The sequence below is a fragment of the Eumetopias jubatus genome, unplaced genomic scaffold, assembly GCF_037043125.1.
Source record: "Eumetopias jubatus isolate StellerSeaLion01/CBP00866 unplaced genomic scaffold, mEumJub1_p1.0 scaffold_15, whole genome shotgun sequence".
Taxonomy (NCBI): Eukaryota; Metazoa; Chordata; class Mammalia; order Carnivora; family Otariidae; genus Eumetopias; species Eumetopias jubatus.
In genome coordinates, this window is record NW_028274821.1 from 58552186 (window position 1) to 58572986 (window position 20801).

Consider the following 20801-nt stretch of genomic DNA (forward strand, 5'->3'; position numbering starts at 1 on the left):
ATACACCCAGGAATGAAATGGCTGGATCAGATGGTAACTGTGTTTAACTGTTTTAAAAATGCTAGACTTTTTTTCCAAAGTGGTTGTACCATTTTACATTCCCACCAACAATGTACAGGGTTCTATTTTCTCCATATCCTTGCTAACTCTTGTTGAATATAGCTGTCCTATTGAGTGTGAAGTGGTATCTCATTGTGATTACCACTTTATTTAAAAATTTTATTACTGAGATTTTCTACCATGAAAAATATATAGACTTACTCTGTTATTCTTCCTTCTTTTTTGCTGGAATATTTTAAGACCAATCCCAGACATCATCATGTCTCATCCATAAATATATTAGTATACATCTTTATTAGATAATGCCTTAAAAAAAATCCCACGTGCCTTTAACACATCACATTTAATAATTTCTCATTTTCTTTCCTTCCTTTTTTTTTTTTTTTTTTGAGAGAGAGCATGAGGTTGGGAGGGGGAAGGGCAGAGGGAGAGAGAGAATCTCAAGCTGAATCCATGCCCAGTTCAGAGCTCGATGTGGGGCTCCATCTCAGGACCCTGAGATCATGACCTGAGCCAAAATCAAGAGTCAGATGCTTAACCGACTGAGCCACCCACGGACCCCAACAATAATTTCCTAATGTCATTTAATACTTACTGACTTCAGATTTCCTTTATTGTCTCAAAGATGTATTTTTACAGTTGATTTGGTCAATTCAGGATCCAAACAAGTTGTTCATATTATGTCTCTTAAATCATTTTTACTCTATAACTGGTTCCCCTTCCCCCATTTGTTTTATACAATGCTACATATTCTGGATTTGGCTGATTATATCCCCAAGGTTTCATTTACCATTTTCTTCTATCTCTGATTCTTCCTTTAAACTGAAAATTGTATCTGATAGTTTGAGGATTAGATTGAGACTTAGATTGAAGTCTTTTTTTTTTTTGGTAGGGAGATGTTGTCTTATCTCACTTTAGTGATGTTAAAATTCAACAGTGGAGATGCATGTATTACTTGCATTTACTTTCACAATAAACATCATCCATGCGGAAAAAAAAAAATTCAACAGTGGATCAGTGGATTAAACTGGTGTCAGCCAGTTTTATCCACAATAAAACCTTACCACCAGACTTTTCCCACCTGGTTTTAGCAGGAATAATTATTTTAGTAGGGCTTGCAAAATGTTGATTTTCTAATTATAAAAGAACTTCTTCTTACAAGCTATTTGGTTCACTTGTAATAAAGTCTGTTCAAGAAAAGCATTCTCCTGGGCGCCTGGTGGCTCAGTTGGTTAAGTGCCTGCCTTTGGCTCAGGTCATGATCTCAGGGTCTGGGGATCGAGTCCGCATTGGGCTCCCTGCTCAGCAAGGACCCTGCTTCTCCCTCTCCTCTGCCACTTGTTCTCATTCTCTCTCTCTCAAAAATAAATAAGTAAAATCTTTAAAAAAAAAAAAGAAAAACATTCTCTTTGTCCATTTTCAAAGTAATGGGGGCAACTTCTGAAGGCAACAAATGTGTTTTTTTTTTAGTGGTGTATCACTATGAATTTATGGATTTTGATAGTGATTTGTTTCAATCCATTGCAGTCATTATTCTTTTTGATACTAAAATCATCTCATCTTGGTTAGTGGGATCTTCTTCAAGTTGGATTTCTTTTTTCTTGTTTTTATCATGTAAAAATTTTAAGGAGACATAAAAATGGAATAATAAAATGAAATCTGTATACTTATTCCCAAATGATTCAGTAATTTCAAGATCTTGTCATATTTGGCCACAAAATCATTTAAAAAAACACAGTATAGGGTCTTATCTGTTTATTCTCTGATGTATATGTAACAGTTTTCATACATAGGAACCCCTTGGGTCAGACGCACTGAGTCAGGTTTGGCTTAGGGATCTAAGCCATTTGACAGAGTTGGATTGTACTACCATTTATTACTTTTCCTACTCATGGTCAATTAGGTTTCCACTATTACAAATGTATGCTACAGTGAACATCTTTGAGTCTATTTCTCTGTGTTTATGTATGAGGGATTCTCTGAATATATACCCAGAAAAGTAGAATTGTTTGTTGTTGGATATGCTGTTCAGTCTTACTAGATATTGGTAGATTGTTCACCAAAATAATTGTACCAATTTATATTCCATTTTCCTGCTTCTCTGTATACTTACTGATACTTGATATTACCAGATATTACCAGATTACCAAAATTTTTGCTAATTAATGGGTTTAGGCCATTATTGTTTTAATTTGTATTTCTCTGTTTATTGGTGACATCCATTCATTCATTTACTCAACAAGTAACGTAACCAAAGGCTAAATACCAGGTGTTGTTTTAGATGCTTGATAAACATCAGAGGTTAGACAAAGATCCCTGTTCTCATAGATCAAATAGGAGGAAACACAATAAGCAGGAAATGAATTAAACATGGTAAGTGTTAAAGTATGAGAAGTGCTGTAAAGGGAAACCTGTTTGTTTTGTTTTGTTTTGTTTTGTTTTAAGATTTTATTTATCTGACAGAGAGACAGCAAGAGAGGGAACACAAGTAGGGGGAGAGGGAGAGGGAGAAGCAGGCTTCCCGCCGAGCAGGGAGCCCAGATGCGGGGCTCTAGCCCAGGACCCTGGGATCATGACCTGAGCCGAAGGCAGACGCTTAACGACTGAGCCACCCAGGCACCCTGGGAAACCTGTTTTCTCTGTGTAGGTTTTGCATTTCTTTTGTTAGATATTTATTCCTAATCATGTTTTTTTTTAAATTACATTTTCTAATAGTTCATTACTGTTGTGGTGAGCGCTGTGTATTGTGTAAGACTGATGAGTCACAGACTTGTACCCCTGAAACAAATAATACATTATATGTTAATAAAAACAAAACAAAGGACGCCTGGGTGGCTCAGTTGTTAAGCGTCTGCCTTCCACTCAGGTCATGATCCCAGGGTCCTGGGATTGAGTCCCACATCGGGCTCCCTCCTCGGGGAAGCCTGCTTCTTCCTCTCCCACTCCTGTTGCTTGTGTTCCTGCTCTCATTACCCTGTCTGTCAAATAAATCTTTAAAAACAAAACAAAACAAACAAAAATGACATTTTCTAATAGTTCATTGCTGTTATAAGGCAATGCTTTGGTGCCCATTTTTAGTATTGACCTTATTCAGCAACTTTTTAAATTTTATTTTAATTCCAGTATTATTAATACACAACCTTATATTAGTTTCAGGTGTACAGTATAGTGCTTGAACAATTCTAGGTATTACTCTGTTCTCATCACGATAAGTGTACCCTTAATCCCCTTCACCTAGTTTATTCTCCACCCTGCCAACTCTCCTCTGATAACCAGTAATTTGTTCTCTGTATTTAAGAGTCTGTTTGGGGTGCCTGGGTGGCTCATTCATTGAGTGTCTGCCTTTGGCTCAGGTCATGATCCTGGGGTTCTGGGATCGAGGCCCACATCGGGCTCCCTGTTCAGTGGGAAGCCTGCTTCTCCCTCTCCCACTCCCCCTGCTTGTGTTCCTGCTCTCGCTGTCTCCCTCTCTGTCAAATATATAAATAAAATATTTTTAAAAAAAAAGTCTGTTTTTTTGTCTCTTTTTTTGTTGTTGTTCATTTGTTTCTTAAATTCCACATTTGAGTGAAGTCATATGGTATTTTTCTTTGACTTATTTCATTTAGCATTATACTCTCTAGATCCATCCATGTTGTTGCAAATGGCAAGATTTCATTCTTTTTTGTGGCTAATACTCCATTGTGTATATATACTACATCTTCTTTATCCATTCATCTGTCCACGGACACGGGTTACTTCCATAATTTGGCTATTGTAAATAATGCTGCTATAAACATAGGAGTAACATATATCCTTTTGAATTAGTGTTTTCACACTCTTTGGGTAAATACTCAATGGTGGAATTACTGGATCATATGGTATTTCTATTTTTAACTTTTTGGGGAACCTCTATACTGTTTTCCACAGTGGCTATACCAGTTTGCATTCCCACCAGCAGTGCCCGAGGGTTTCTTTTTCTCCACATGCTTGCCAACACTTGTATCTTGTGTTTTTGATTTTAGCCATTCTGATAGGTGTGAGATGACATCTCATTGTTTTGATTTGCATTTCCCTGATGATAAGTGATGTTGAGCATCTTTTCATGTGTCTGTTGGTCATCTGGATATCTTCTTTGAAGAAATGTCTGTTCATGTCTTCTTCCTGTTTTTTAATTGGGTTATTTTTTTGGTGTTGAGTTGTACAGGTTCTTTATATATTTTGCATACTAACCCCTTATTGGATATGTCATTTGCAAATATCTTCTATTCAGTAGGTTGTCTTTTTGTTGACTTTTTTTCCTTTGCTCTGCAGAAGCTTTTTATTTATTTTTAAATTTTTAGAAGATTTTATTTTTTTATTTGTCAGAGCATGCGCATGTGTGCCAGCACAAGTGGGGAGAGTGGCAGGCAGAGGGGGAAGCAGGCTCCCTGCTGTTGCAAGGAGGCTGATGCGGGACTCAATCCCAGGATCCTGGGATCATGATCTGAGCTGAAGGCAGACGCTTAACCAACTGAGCCACCCAGGCGTCCCAAAACTTTTTATTTTTAAAAAAAATATTTAATTTTTTAAGGTAAGTTCTTTGAACTCATGACCCTGAGGTAAAGAGTCCCATGCTCTATCAACTGAGCCAGCCAGGTGCCCTAGAAGCTTTTTATTTTGATGTAGTCCCAATAGTTTATTTTTTCTGCAATTCTTAATAGTTTTACTAGTTTAGAGATTCTCTTAGATTTTTTTTATGTAACTAGTTTTCACATCTTTGAAAATAATAATAGTTTTTAATCTCTTTCCAATCTTTATGCTTTATATTTTTTAGCATTTGAAGTTTTATACATATATTTTTATTAACAGACTTTATTTTTTACAGCTGTTGTGGATTTATAGAAATGCTGAACAGGGTGCCTGTGTGGCTCAGTTGGTTAAGCATCTGCCTTCGGCTCAGGTCGTGATCTCAGGGTGCTGGGATCAAGTGCCCATCAGGCTCTCTGCTCAGCAGGGAGCCTGCTTCTTCCTCTCCCATTCCCCCTGCTTATGCTCTCTCTCTCTCTCTCTGTCAAAAAAGTAAATAAAATCTTAAACAAAAACAAAAACAGAAAAATACTGAACAGATGCTACAGGGTTTCCTTATTACCTCTTTTTCACCCCCCTCCCTATGGTTGTCCCTCTTATTAACATCATACATTAGTATAGTACATTTGTTATAATTAATGAAGAAATATACGTTATTATGAACTTAAACGTTAATGTTTTATTATATTTTATTAACTACAAATAAAATGAAAAAGTCATGTTTTTTTCAAGTTTCCTTAGTGTTTACTTCATGCCTTTTTTGTGTCTCATGATCTCATCCAGGACATTGTGTTACATTTAGTTGTCATTTCTTGGCCGGTCATTTTCTCAGACCTTCCTTGCTTGTTTTTGCTGCTCCTTTATTTTAAAAAAGTTAATTGCATAAAACATCCAATGTAATTTTTAATACTTGGAGTGAAAGTGGGAACCTTTTTTTTTTTATCCTGACCATAAGGGGAATACTTCCTAAATCCTAAAGTATGATGTTTGCTATAGATTTTGATAGGTACTTTATCAGATTAAGGAAATTCTATTTTCTTGTCTAAGAATTTTTGTCATGAAAAAGTAAGGGGATTTTTTTTTTTTATTCATGAGAGACAGAGGGAAGGAGGGGGGGAGAGAGAGAGAGAGAGAGAGAGAAAGAAGCAGAGGGAGAAGCAGGCACCCAAGGAGCAGGGAGCCCGATGCGGGACTTGATCCCAGGACCCTGGGATCATGACCTGAGCCGAAGGCAGACACTTAACCATCTGAGCCACCCAGGCACCCGAAAAAGTAAGGGATTTTATCAAGGCTTTCTGCATCCATTAGGCCACAAAATTTTTTCTTTAATCTGTGTATTGTGTTGAATTACATTAATAGATTTTCTGATATTAAACTATCCTTGCATTTAAAGTACAACTGGTTATGATATATGGCCATTTATATACCAGTATACATGCATATGCACACACATACATATCTATTTACATAGTAACATTATAAGACATATATTATGGATAAATAATATGTGATGGATTTAGTTTAGTAATCTCTTTAGGATTTTTCCATTTATATTCATGATGAGATTGCATATAATTATCTAGGACTTTTTGTTTTCCTGGAGGTGTGTGTGTATTTTTTTTTTTTTTTTTTTTAATAAACTCTACCCCCAATGTGGGGCTCAAACTCACGACCCTGAGATCAAGAGTATGTTCTACTGCCTGAGCCAGCTAGGTGCCCCTCTGTTTTTGTTTTTTTTTTTGGTACATATGTATAATAGATTTTTCCTTCGCTCTCTTAATATTTTTAATTAGGCTTTAGTTGGTCTTTGTCTTTCTGCTTTGAGCCTGTAGGATATTCATGAAATATGTCTTCTGAAAATATCTACTCTTGTCTCTCTCTCTCTCTCTTTTTTTTTAAAGAATGTATTTATTTTTTGTCACAGAGGGAGAGCACAAGCAGGGGGAGAGGCAAGTAGAGGGAGAAGCAGGCTCCCCACTGAGCAAGGAACCCAGTGTGGACCTGATCCCAGGATTCCAGGATCATGACCCAAGCCGAAGGCAGATGATTAACCAACTGAGCCACCCTCTACTCTCTCTTTTAAATTTGAATTCTTCTAGTTTAATATTTAAAGTTATAGAATTTTGCGGGTTCCTGGCTGGCTCAGTCAGTAGAGTGTGTGACTCTTAATCTCAGGGTTGTGAGTTCAAGCCGCATGTTGGGTGTGGAGCCTACTTAAAAAAAATTAAAAATTAAGTTTCAGAATTTTCTCACTGTTGGATCTGTGTACTGCCTACAAAGGTCATCATCATTTGTAATGGTTACTATTTATAACTAAGTCTGGTTTTTACTTTGGAGTGGAAGGTTGCTTAACCTTCAAGAACTTTTTGAGCATTTTTATGATTGGCAGATTTACTATTACTATTGTTTAAGTTGTGCTTGACTTCACATTATTCCCTATTGGAGTTAGTAATAGCAGTATCTACCTCTGATATTTGCATCATAGTTTATTGCCGGTAAAGTACTTCACATGTAAAAGTATATTTAGGTACAAAAGTGTTTTGTATTTTGTATTCAACTACTTGAAATGCCCTTTACCATTAATACTCCTATGTAAGCCACCATAAACCTTTGTCTGGATTATTGCAGTAATTAGTCTTTCCTTCTTGTTCCCTATAGTTAATCTCACACAGCAGCCAGAAAGACTTTTAAAGTGTAATAAGGGGGCACCTGGGTGGCTCAGTCATTGGGCATCTGCCTTCGGTTCAGGTCATGATCCCAGGGTCCTGGGATCAAGCTCTGCATCAGGCTCCCTGCTTGGCGGGGAGCCTGCTTCTCCCTCTCCCACTTCCCCTGCTTGTGTTCCCTCTCTAGCTCTCTCTCTCTCTCTCTCTCGTCAAAAAAAAAAAAAGTGTATTCAAGTCATAACCCTTTTGTGTTTAAAATTATAAATGGCTTCCCAATACACTAGAATAAAATCCAAGCTCTTTACCATGATATACAAACTCTGTCAAGGCCTTTTTGTACATAATGGGTACTCAAGAACTATCTGCTGAAATTGCACTACTGGGTATTTACCCCAAAGATACAAATGTAGTGATCCAAAGGGGTATGTGCACCCCAGTGTTTATAGCAGCAATGTCCACAATAGCCAAACTATGGGAAGAGCCAAGATGTCCATCAACAGATGAATGGATAAAGATGTGGTGTATATACAATGGAATATTATGCAGCCATCAAAAGGAATGAGATCTTGCCATTTGCAACGACGTGGATGGAACTGGAGGGTGTTATGCTTAGTGAAATAAGTCAATCAGAGAAAGACATGTATCATATGACCTCATTGATATGAGGAATTCTTAATCTCAGGAACAAACTGAGTGTTACTGGAGTGGTTGGGGGTGGGAGGGTTGGGGTGGCTGGGTGATAGACATTGGGTAGGGTATGTGCTACAGTGAGCGCTGTGAATTGTGCAAGACTGTTGAATCACAGATCTGTACTTTTGAAACAAATAACGCAACATATTTTAAGAAAAAAGAAAAAGAAGATAGCAGGAGAGGAAGAATGAAGGGGAATAAGTCAGAGGGGGAGACGAACCAGGAGAGATGATGGACTCTGAAAAACAAACTGAGAGTTCTAGAGGGGAGGAGGGTAGGGGGATGGGTTAGCCTGGTGGTGGGTATTAAAGAGGGCACATTCTGCGTGAAGCACTGGGTGTTATGAACAAACAATGAATCATGGAACACTACACCAAAACAAATGATGTAATATATGGTGATTAACATAACAATAAAAATTAAAAAGATGTGTGCATATATATATATAATGGAATATTATGCAGCCATCAAAAAACCCCCACGAAATCTTGCCATTTGCAACGACATGGATGGAACTAGAGGGTATTACGCTAAGCGAAATAAGTCAATCAGAGAAAGACATGTATCATATGATCTCACTGATATGAGGAATTCTTAATCTCAGGAAACAAACTGAGGTTTGCTGGAGTGGTGGGGGGTGGGAGGGATGGGGTGGCTGGGTGATAGGCATTGGGAAGGGTATGTGCTGTGGTGAGTGCTGTGAATTGTGTAAGACTGATGAATCACAGACCTGTACCTCTGAAACAAATAATACATTACATGTTAAAAAAAAGTAGGAAGGGAAAAATGAAGGGGGGGAAATTGGAGGGAGAGACAACCATGAGAGACTATGGACTCTGAGAAACAAACTGAGGGTTCTAGAGGGGAGGGGGGTGGGGGGATGGGTTAGCCTGGTGATGGGTATTAAAGAGGGCATGTTTTGAATGGAGCACTGGGTGTTATACATAAACAATGAATCATGGAACACTACATCAAAAAAATAAATAGAGGGGGGCGCCTGGGTGGTTCAGTTGGTTAAGCGACTGCCTTCGGCTCAGGTCATGATCCTGGAGTCCCGGGATCGAGTCCCACATCGGGCTCCCTGCTCAGCAGGGAGTCTGCTTCTCCTTCTGACCCTCTTCCCTCTCGTGCTTTCTATCTCTCATTCTCTCTCTCTCTCTCAAATAAATAAATAAAATCTTTAAAAAAAAAATAAATAGAGGAAAAAAGAAAAAAAGAACTATCTCCTGAATGAGTGACTCATTCATTCTCAGTGTTAGAGAGCTTTGTCTTGCCCAGTACAGCAGAGCATAATAATAAGTGGCAGAGTCAGGATGAGAACTCCAGAACTCATATTTGCCAATTGCTGGACCAAATTATGTCTTCTGAATCCTCTAATAGGCTCTGATTAAACTATTCTGTTTTTTGAACTTGTACCTATGTTAACTTGTTTATGCCTTTCTCTTCTTGTTTTGCCTTTGCAGATCTTGCCCATCTTCAAGACTTTCATTTAGTTCTGCTCCCTTTTATAGAACTTCCTCTTCTTTTTTTTTTTAAATGGCTTCAGTAATACGTATTTGTTTTTTTGGTTGTGATGGTGGTGTTGGGTTGGGGAGGCTAGAATATAAGTGGGAAGGGGACTCTAGTAGGTTATTAGATGTCGTATTACATGCTTAAATAAGTAATTTCACTTCCCACATGACCTTGTGAGGGAAGAAGCACTGTTACGTTTTTAAAGATGAGAAAACTCCATTTCAGAGAGGTTTTCAGTTCCATCACCCAAATGGGGAAAATCTTTACGTTATCCATGAGAAAACTCAGAAGAATGAGTTTCCTAAGCACTCTAAGGCTCCTCTAAACTTTCTACAGCTGCCTGGCAGAGCTGGTACATATCCAGGTTCCCTTGGTCAAAACAGTCTCTCTGCTGTCCTGCTTTAGCCTGTTATATTGGGCAAGGGCCATATTTCATAGTCTGGCCTATATGTCAGGATCATACAGGGAAATCAGCAGGATGACTTGTTTCTGTTCAATAAAAATTTAACTCTAGTCAAACGCTAAACCTTTTTACAAGTAGCTGTGATTGTTTTTTTCCCCCTTGTATTTGGGCCTCTTATCTGTGTTGTTTTTTTTTTGTTTGTTTTTTTCTCTTTCTCCTTTCTGTTTCTAGTATTCGATTCAAGAAGAAAGCCAGAGGAAGCCATTGCCCACTGCTGCCGCCCAGTGTTGTAAGTGAGAAACTTGTCTCTGAATGTCATTAATCACAGCTTTCTGTTAGTTCTCTAAATATGGCTTTTTTTGAGTTGGGGAGGGGGGAGATGTAAACAAAAGATATTCTGGAAGACACCTATTCAGGCCCATATCTCCAGTGGCTATCTAATCATTAGCTTTATGAAGAGTCCTTTTGGTTTTGTGTGGCTGTAGGCTGGGCAGTGGTGCTCATCTTTTATCTCCATTTGCTAGCTTTTACCATGGAGTAGTGATTTTTCCCATTTTATCCTGTTTACCTGTTACTGTTCTTTAAAGCTCAGTTTAAATGTCATCACCCATGGGAAATCTTGCTGTTTCCTCCTTCCCCCATGTCTAGCTTAGGTGTCTCCTCTGCTTCCATAGTACCCTATGCATATGTTCATCATATAACTCGTTATATATTATAATCTATTAATATTTCTTTGACAAGAACACAGTTTTTATAGGCATAAACATTCTCCTATTTTATATTTCTAGACTCTCAATACCTGATACATAGTATAGTAAGCCTCAAGAAGTTTGATAAATGATTGAGTGAATTTGTCATTTCTCTTGAGATTAATTTATCCAGACGACAAAGATTCATTCTTGAAATGAGCCGTGTATTGTTGGTATAGTTCTACCTTCTCAGTTTCTATCAAAATAGCCTGAGGAGACACTAAAGGACTGACTGGGAGTCTATTGTCTTTCACTTTTTCAATGGGGGTGTGTGTGTGTGTGTGTGTGTGTGTGTGTGTGTGTGTGTGTGTGTGTGTGTGTGTGTGTGTGTGTGTGTGTGTGTGTGTGTGTGTGTGTGTGTGTGTGTGTGTGTGTGTGTGTGTGTGTGTGTGTGTGTGTGTGTGTGTGTGTGTGTGTGTTGTGCTTCTTTTGTGTTACTGTAGTTTTTCTGAACCAAATGCCAAACTCTTAACCACTGCTGGTTGAAAGTGGTAGTTGTACTAGTTATTTTAGCTATAGTGGTAATAATAACAACCATAGTAACTAACATATTTTGAGGTCTTACAGTATGCCAGATGCTGCTATCAGAACTAAAATGTACTAATTTATTCTTCACAATAACCCTAAGACATAGTTTTTACTGTTGTCCCATTTTTCAGATGAGGAAACTGAGGCATAAAGAGATTGAGTAATTTGCCACAAATCACACAGGTAGTAGGTGGTGAAGTAAATAATCTAACACAGACAACCTGATTCCATAGCCTGTGCTTGGAACCATTATAACCTTCATAGTTTCTGATAAGGAAAACTTCCATTCAAGGTTTGTAAATCCATTGGTTGTCTTCCATATTATAGGCTGCTTTCCTGATAAAAGGTAAGACCAATGGCAGACCTCAACATTTTTTCTTTCTTTAAAGAAAGTTTGCTATTTTTCATATGACTTATTGCTAACTTTTTTCCCATATAGGACTTTGAATTTATCAAACATTTAGAGTCATAGGAGACCAGAAGAATCTGAATTGAAAACCAGGTTGTGAATTAAAGTCTATAGGTCCTTTCCAGAACTCATAGTAATGAGCTAATTTTGACCTTTTAAATCTTTAAAAAAATTTTTTTTGAGAGAGTGTGTGTGTTTGATGGGAAGGGGGAGGGGCCAAGGGGGAGAGAAAGAGATTTTTTTTTTTTAAAGATTTTATTTATTTATTTGACAGAGACAGAGATAGCAAGAGCAGGAACACAAGCAGCGGGAGTGCGAGAGGGAGAAGCAGGCTTCCCGCTGACAGGCAGCCCGATGCGGGGCTCGATTCCAGGACCCTGGGATCATGATCTGAGCCGAAGGCAGGCGCTTAATGACTGAGCCACTCAGGCGCCTCGAGAGAGATTCTTAAGCAGGCTCCATGACCAGGACAGAGCTCCATGTGGGGCTTGATCTCATAACCCTGTGATCATGACCTGAGCTGAAATCAAGTCAGTTGCTTAACCGACTGAGCCACCCAGGCACCCCTGATCTTTTTAATCTTTTTTTTTTTTTTTTGACAGAGATTGGGAGCACAAGCAGGGGGAGAGGGAGAAGCAGGCTCCCCACTGAACAGGGAGCCCGACGTGGGGCTTGATCCCAGGACCCCGGGATCATGACCTGAGCCGAAGGCAGATGCCCAATGATTGAGCCACCCAGGCACCCCTGACCTTTTTAATCTTTTAAACCTTTCTCCAGGACTGCTAATGCGATGTGAAATGGAGTGATTGAAGTTTCACTTCCCATTCCTTCCTGCACCCATTTGATGAAGTGCAGTTGAAGTGATTAGAGATCAAATGCCAAGAGAGCTGGTGGAAATAAAAGGCCATAAATAATCAACAGGTTTGGGGCGCCTGGGTGGCTTAGTCAGTTAAGCGTCTGCCTTCAGCTCAGGTCCTGATCCCCGGATCCTGGGAGCAAGTCCTGTATCGGACTCCTTGCTCAGCGGGCTCAAGCCCGCTTCTCCCTCTGCCCGCTTTTCCGTCTGCCTGCTTCTCCTTCTGCCTGCCACTCCCCCTGCTTGTGCTTGCTCTGTCTCTCTGACAAAAAATAAATGAAATCTTTAAAAAAAAATCAAGTTTAATAATTTTCAAATGTTTATTGGCTAATATATTTTTCTGTGAATAGTCTGTTCCTATCTTTTGATTCTTCCCTCATATGTTATTTTGAAAAATTTAAAACGAAAGTTGAAAGCACAGTATAATAAGCACCTATTTACCCTTTACTAGATTCAGTGGGAAACATTTTGCCACATTTGCTCTCACTTGTCCCCACCTCTCTCTCATGTCTTTATCTCTTTCTCTGTATATACATACACAAATTTTCTGAATCATTTTGATATAATCTTCAGACTTAATGACACATCAGCATGTATCTCCTTACAGCTAGGACAGTCTACATAACCAAACTACCATGATCAGAATTGAGAAGTTTAACACTGACACAGTAATATTATCTAATAAAAAGTGCATATTAAGAATTCCCCAGTTGTCCCCCAAATATTTTTATAGCTCTTTTTTCCTCCACTATGTGATCCAGTCAGGAATCACACATTTTATTTGGTTGTCCTGACTTTTTAATATACTTTAATACTTATAAAAAAAATCCTTGCCTTTTTGGTCATTTATGACAGTGGTATATTTTTTTTCCAATTAGAAAATCATTCGACGGGTGCCTGGGTGGCTCAGTCATTAAGCGTCTGCTTTCGGCTCAGGTCATGATCCCAGGGTCCTGGGATCGAGCCCTGCATCAGGCTCCCTGCTCGGCAGGAAGCCTGCTTCTCCCTCTCCCACTCCGCCTGCTTGTGTTCCCTCTCGCTGTGTTTCTCTTTGTCAAATAAATAAAAAATCTTTAAAAAGAAAAAAAAATCATTTAACAGTTCAATTTTTGGGACTTTAAGTAATCAAAAAGCAGATAAACATTTGTTTATAAAGATGTTGATTACAGAATAATTAAATAACAAAGTTTAAAAATGATATAGTTAATAGTAAATGATAATCACAAGACTGAGTATTATGCATTAATTTAAAATTATGCTCTGAGGGGCACCTGGGTGCCTCAGTTGGTTAAGCGACTGCCTTCGGCTCAGGTCATGATCCTGGAGTCCTGGGATCGAGTCCCACATCGGGCTCCCTGCTCAGCAGGGAGTCTGCTTCTCCCTCTGACCCTCTTCCCTCTCGTGCTCTCTATCTCTCATTCTCTCTCAAATAAATAAATAAAATATTTTTTAAAAAATAAATAAAATTATGCTCTGAATAATAAAAGGGACTGTTTATGAAATTTTAAAGGGGCCCCTGGGTGGGTCGGTTGGTTAAGCAACCCACTCTTGATTTCAGCTCAGGGTAGTGAGATCGAGCCTGCTTGGGATTCTTTCCCTCTCCCTCAACCCCTCCCCACTTACACACTCTCTCTCTCTCTCAAAATAAAATCTTAGAAAAAAAAAAGAAACTTTACATTAAAAAGTATATAGGGCGCCTGGGTGGCTCAGTTGGTTAAGCGACTGCCTTCGGCTCAGGTCATGATCCCGGAGTCCCGGGATCGAGTCCCACATCGGGCTCCCGGCTCAGCGGGGAGCCTGCTTCTCCCTCTGACCTTCTCCCTTCTCATGCTGTTTCTCTCTCTCTCTCTCTCTCTCTCTCAAATAAATAAATAAAATCTTTAAAAAAAAAGTATATAAAACTGGGGCAGCTGGCTGGCTTAGAGGAATGTCAGAGGACTGTTGATCTTGGGGTTGTAAATTCGAGCCCCATATTTGGTGTAGAGATTATTTAAAAATAAAATCTTTTAAAAAGTATATAAAACTTTCTGTATATGTATGTATATATGCCAGTTTCAACTAACAGGGACAAAGAAGAAAGGAATGAAGGCTCTTGGACTTGGATTCTGCAGGATCAGACCATAGCATTATTTGGCTGTGAACATGTGCTTTTCTTGAAGAAAGGGAGGAATGACCTGGAAGGTGATTCAGAGAATATCAGGGCTGCCACTCCCAGCACAGGCCCAGTGGGATGCTGTTTCCTTCTGTTTCAGAGGGAGGCCACTGAAAAGAGCCATGGGGGTAGAGCTATACTGGAGAGCTGTGGGGGTGATGGTGCTTACCCCAGTGGGTCTGGAAGTTGGGACATCAACCAAAGAGAATTATTCTACAGCCTTAAGATCTCATGTAACTTGCCTTGCTAGGTTTGGACTTGCTTGGGACCTGTCAGCCCTTCCTTCTTTTCTTTTTCTTTCTTGTAGAATGGGAATCTCTCTTTTTTTTTTTTTTTAAGGTTTTATTTATTTATTTGAGAGAGAGAGAATGAGAGATAGAAAGCACTAGAGGGAAGAGGGTCAGAGGGAGAAGCAGACTCCCCGCTGAGCAGGAAGCCCGATGCGGGACTCGATTCCAGGACTCCAGGATCATGACCTGAGCCGAAAGCAGTCGCCTAACCAACTGAGCCACCCAGGCGCCCCGGGAATCTCTCTTTTATGCCTGTCCCTCCCACCATTGTAGTTTGGGAGCCTGTAACTTGTTTGGTTTCACAGGTTCACAGCTGGAGAGGAATTTTGCCTCAGGATGAATCACACCTGGAGTCTCACTCATACCTAATTAGTTGCTATTTAAGTGAGACTTTAGACTTTATGGTTGATCTAGATTTAAGACTTGTGGAGCTGATGGGATGGAAAAAATGTATTTTGCATGTGATAAAGACATGAATTTTTAGGGGGCCAAAGGTGGAATGCTGTGGGCTGAATTGTGTTCCCCTAAAATTCATGTTGAAGCCCTAACCCCTAATGTGATTGTATTTGGAGAGAGAACCTGTGAGGAGGTGTTAAAAGTTAAATGAGGTCATGGGGGGGCCCTAATCTACTAGGACTGGTGCCCTTTTAAAAAGAGGAAGAGACACCAGAGCGCTCTCTACCACGTGAGGACACAGCAGGAAGGTTGCCACTTGCAAGGTAGGAGAGCTGTCACTAGAAATTGAACCTTGCCAGAACCTTGATCTTTGACTTCTCAGCCTCCAGAAACTGTGAGAAAATAGATTTCTGCTGCTTAAGCACCCAGTCTATGGCATTTTATTGTGGCAGCCTAAGCAGATTAATACATGTATATAAATGTATTTATATAATTAGGGGAAATATCTGGAAATAGACATACCAAAATTTTAATCAAATTTGTCTCTGGTATGTGGGACTGACTTTTTTTTTTTGTTCTTCCAATTTTAATCTAAAAGAAATCAGTAAGTAGTTCCAAATGAAATTCCAGCAGGTTATTTTGAAGGACTCAAAAACTTACAACATTTATATGGTACTACCTCTTTTTTCTTCTTGTTTTAAGTTCAATATAATTAACATAGAGTGTTATATTAGTTTCAGGTATAAAGTATAGTGATTCAACAGTTCTATACATTACTCATTGCTCATCATAAGTGTACTTTTTTTTTTAGATTTTATTTATTTATTTCACAGAGAGAGATAGCAAGAGCAGGAACACAAGCAGGGGGAGTGGGAGAGGGAGAAGCAGGCTTCCCGCTGAGCAGGGACCCCAATGCGGGGCTCGATCCCAGGACCCTGAGATCATGACCTGAGCCAAAGGCAGACCCTTAACAACTGAGCCACCCAGGCGCCCTGCATTATGACTTTTTAATCCCGTTTTGCATCTTACATTTCCTAATACTTAATGATGTACTACTATTTTTTTTTTTTAAGTGGTCTCTACACCCAGTGTAAGGCTCCAGCTCATGATCCTGAGATCAGAGGTCACATGCTCTGCTGATTGAGACAGCCAGGCACTCCAAACAATGTACTACTTTTAATAGCTAAAACTTCTTAAAAAGAGTAATGGAATAATTGAATCCTTGTTCTAGATCTGGGTTTGCTGCTATATCTTCGAGTGACTTTGGAAGTCTTCTTCCGTTTCTTTTTTATTTTTTAAAGATTTTATTTATTTATTTGACAGAGACACAGCGAGAGAGGGAACACAAGCAGAGGGAGTGGGAGAGGGAGAAGCAGGCTTCCCGCCGAGAAGGGAGCCCGACGTGGGGCTCGATCCCAGGACCCTGGGATCATGACCTGAGCCAAAGGCAGACGCTTAATGACTGAGCCACCCAGGCGCCCCTCTTCTTCAGTGTCTTGATGTATAAAAGGGGAGAGTTGGTCTAAATGGCCTTTAGGTTTCTTTTCTTTTTTAAAAATTTTTTTGGCCAGGGTGGGGGCGAACAGCAGGGGTGATAACATTTTTAATTCTTGTGGGTGAGGTAAACCGGGGGCACTTGGGCCAGGCTGGTGTTGATCTCCAACGCCTGGCCACGGGATACAGCTGGCTCCTTGGGCAGGACTCTGTAGCCGTCATCGGCCCAGGTGACCTCGTAGTCAGGGTACATGGCTTTGATCTTGGTGGAGATGGAGTGTTGGGACAACCATAACCAATGGAATAGCCATATACGTGGATCTTCTTGTCCTGGCTGTGATGGGAGATGGGCCTGCTTCCCAGGCACTCACAACTATAGCCCTGCTTCTGCATCTTGCTTGATACTTTGTCATAGATGTCAGTTGAAGATGCCTTTGGAATCAACATCCACATCAGCAATCTGGGCGAGGTCTGCTGCCGCCATGTTCCCCACAGGCTGCCCGCCCCTGCAGATTTCGTTCTCTAGGTTTCTTTTAGCTGTCATATCACATGACCCTACAACTTCCTAGTCCTGAGTTACCTTCACAGGTGTGTTCCCTCCACTACCTTTTCTTTTAGGGTCAGTCATCTGCAGTTACTTGTGAGATGCCTTCAAAATGTTTTCACAAATGACTACTCCTCTAAAGAAGCCCTTACTTCTAGCTTTGAAGCTGTCTCTGACCCCAATTATTTGGATATACTCTTTTGTTTTTGTTTTTGTGAGAGAGGGAGCAAGAGGGAGAGTGCATGGGCGTGGGGAGGGGCAGAGGGAGAGGAAGAGCAAGAATCTTAAGCAGGCTCCACACCTAGCACAGAGCCTGATGTGGGGCTTGATCTCACAACCCTGAGGTGATGACCTGAGCTGAAATCAAGAGTCTGTTGCTTAACTGACTGAGCCACCCAGGCGCCCCTCATGAATTATTTTTTTAACTCAGTATTTTATAATATAGTTCTGTGACTGTCTTTGCTCAAATTGTCCCAAATTTGGCCTATGGGAATCCCTTTAAACCAGATCCTGTGTCCTTTTGACATGGCCCCATCATTCTTTAATACTTCCTTCCATTCCTGGTGCTGAATGTTCCAGGCTCATCTTGTCCTTTTACTGCCTCAGTCTTAGAATAAGTCACTTCTCCAGTGAGCCCTGGTTCATTTTAATGGGGAATGGTATTTAGAAATCAAGATTTTGGAACTGGTCATGCTTATTGCTACTGGAGTACTATTGCTTTTTGGCTCTTTGAATGGACAGAGCTAGGAAAACAAACATACATACCTAACTCTATGTTCATATTGTTATTACCAATTAACACTCACCACAGGGTTTTTCCTCACCTTCCATCACCATATTTATATGTTCCTTTTTCTCTCAATGAGAACACTTGTTCCTAAGAATACCAAAATATGTATTCATTCGCTCTATCCTGTAATGTGCATAAGCAAATTTAAGGATTAATGTACCAATGCTATTACTAATAACAAGCCTACTAATTAAAGTTCAAGGTTCTTGAAAGTTGTTTTTTTTACCTTTGAATGTAACTCACATAGGATTACAAAACTATCACACCTAAAAATTTTAACAAAATTTCGTAGTGGTTTCTGATATCTACTCTGTATACAAAATTCTCTAATTTTCCCAGAAATGTATTTGCCCTTTGTGTCCTAATTTAGGATCTAAGTTTCATTCATTGCATTTGTATGTGGTGCGAGTTAAGGGTCTAAGATCATCTTTTTGCATGTGGATATCCAGTTGTACTAGCATCATTTGTTAAGAAGGCTGTTATTTTTTTCCCCCATTGATTGCCTTTATATCTTTGAAATCATTCTGATTACCAGCACAACAGCCCATTACTTTTGTTCCAGGACTTTTTAGCAGATTTGATTTTATAGAGTCACATAAAAGAGAGTGAATGTACTTTTTTTTTTTAAGATTATTTATTTATTTATTTGACAGAACCAGTGAGCATGCACAAACAGGGGGACTGGCAGAGGGAGAGGGAGAAGCAGGCTCCCCACTGAGCAGGGAGCCTGATGCGTGGTGGGGCTTGATCCCATGACCCTGGGATTTTGACTTGAGTGGAAGGCAGACGCTTAACGGACTGAGCCACCCAGGTGCCCAAATACACTCATTTTTAAGACGTGTTCTTCAGCTGTGTCCTCAACTGAGGATTGGTGGCAGATACCAACAGATCCATGTTTCTTGCATGTTTGAACCTCATATTTACTTTTGCAGGTCTTATCTGCATGCCAGCTTTTTCATATTTCTTTAATATTTGCTCAATTTATTGAGATATTCTGAGGCTGTGCAATTTGGTCTGCATATTAGATACACATCTCACTTGCAGCAAATGGTATAACGTGAATATTTACCTTAGTCGCAGGGTTAAACATACAGGAAGTTGGTGTAGAGAGAGAAACTGGTTTATTCCTTTTCCGAAGGTATTTAAATTTTCTAAGGTATTCAAACTTCATTCTTCAGTAAGGATATTTCTACCTATGTCTTATCAAAAAATGAAACAGCACACCATGTTGTCACACCAAGCAATCTTAGGACTACTAATTTCTACAACTTTCTGCTATTTTCAATTTTTTTTAAAAAGACTCCACACCCAGCATGGAGCCCAACACAGGGCCTGAACCCATGACCCTGAGATTAAGACCTGAGCTGAGATCAAGAGTTGGATGCCCAACCAACTGAGCCACCCAGGCACCCCGTGCTATTTTCAATTTTTATACATGTCTGGTTATTATAGCCGCCCTGCTGTATCATCAATGATGGTGTATCACTGGTTGCAATTGAGAAGTGAATCAAAAGTAATCTAGTATCTGGGAAGGATTTGATGGGATGACTGCTCACATATTCTGCCAGGGTGTCAAAATTAGCACAACGTTTCTAAGTCAATAATTTCACTTCTAGGAGATATTCAAGGAAAATAAGTTGAGATGCAAGGGAACATTTATATATAGACTTTAATTATAGTGGAGATAAATTGCAAAAATATTGAAAAATGGGTAATTGTGGCATTTCCATGTGATGGAGTACTATGCTTTTAAATAGTTTAAGGTACAGGAGATATTTATGTGAATAAGTTTTAAAAAGGATCCTAAGGTGATTAAATAGTATGATCTCAATTATCTAAAAAATAAATTATATTCACCTAAGCATAGGGAAAAAAAACTCCCAAGGAAATACAGATTTGTTTTTTTAAAGATTTTATTTATTTATTTGACAGAACAAGCAGGGCGAGCAGCAGGCAGAGAGGGAGGGAGAAGCAGGCTCCTTGCTGAACAGGGAGCCGTATGCTCCCAGGACCTTGGGATCATGACCTGAGCCGAAGGCAGACGCTTAACCAACTGAGCCACCCAGATGCCCTGGGAATACAGTTTTTTTGTTTTTAAATTTTATTATGTTAGTCACCATACAGTACATCATTAGTTTTTGATGTGGTGATCCATGATCCATTGTTTTCGTATAACACCCAGTGCTCCATGCAGTACGTGACCTCCTTAATACCCATCACCAGGCTAACCAATCCCCCCTCCCCCCTCCCCTCTAAAACCCTGTTTGTTTCTCAGAGTCCATAGTCTTTCATGGTTCATCTCTCCCTCTGATTTCCCCTCCATTTTTCCCTTCCTTCTCCTAATGTCCTCCATGCTATTCCTTATGTTCCACAAATAAGTGAAACCATATGATAATTGACTTTCTCTGCTTGACTTATTTCACTTAGCATCATCTCCTCCCGTCCCATCCATGATGATGTAGAAGTTGGGTAGTCATCCTTTCTGATGGCTGAGTAATATTCCATTGTATATATGGACCACATCTTCTTTATCCATTCATCTGTTGAAGGGCATCTCGGCTTTTTCCACAGTTTGGCTATTGCGGACATTGCTGCTATGAACATTGGGGTGCATATGGCCCTTCTTTTCACTACATCTGTGTCTTTGGGGTAAATACCCAGTAGTGCAATTGCTGGGTCATAGGGAGCTCTATTTTTAAATTTTTGAGGAACCT

General features: G+C 39.7%; 1 protein-coding gene and 1 pseudogene across 1 annotated transcript in view; one reads left to right on the forward strand and one right to left on the reverse strand.

Annotated features, from left to right (window-relative positions):
- The window catches only part of UNC13B (unc-13 homolog B), a 213361-nt gene that overhangs the window by 62812 nt on the left and 129748 nt on the right, over nucleotides 1–20801 (forward strand). Inside the window, exon 7 of the mRNA XM_028115241.2 lies at nucleotides 10111–10168. Coding sequence (XP_027971042.1) covers nucleotides 10111–10168 — 58 coding nt within the window. The remainder of the gene's footprint in view (nucleotides 1–10110; nucleotides 10169–20801) is intronic.
- On the reverse strand, nucleotides 16863–17237 carry LOC114218149 (14 kDa phosphohistidine phosphatase pseudogene; annotated as a pseudogene).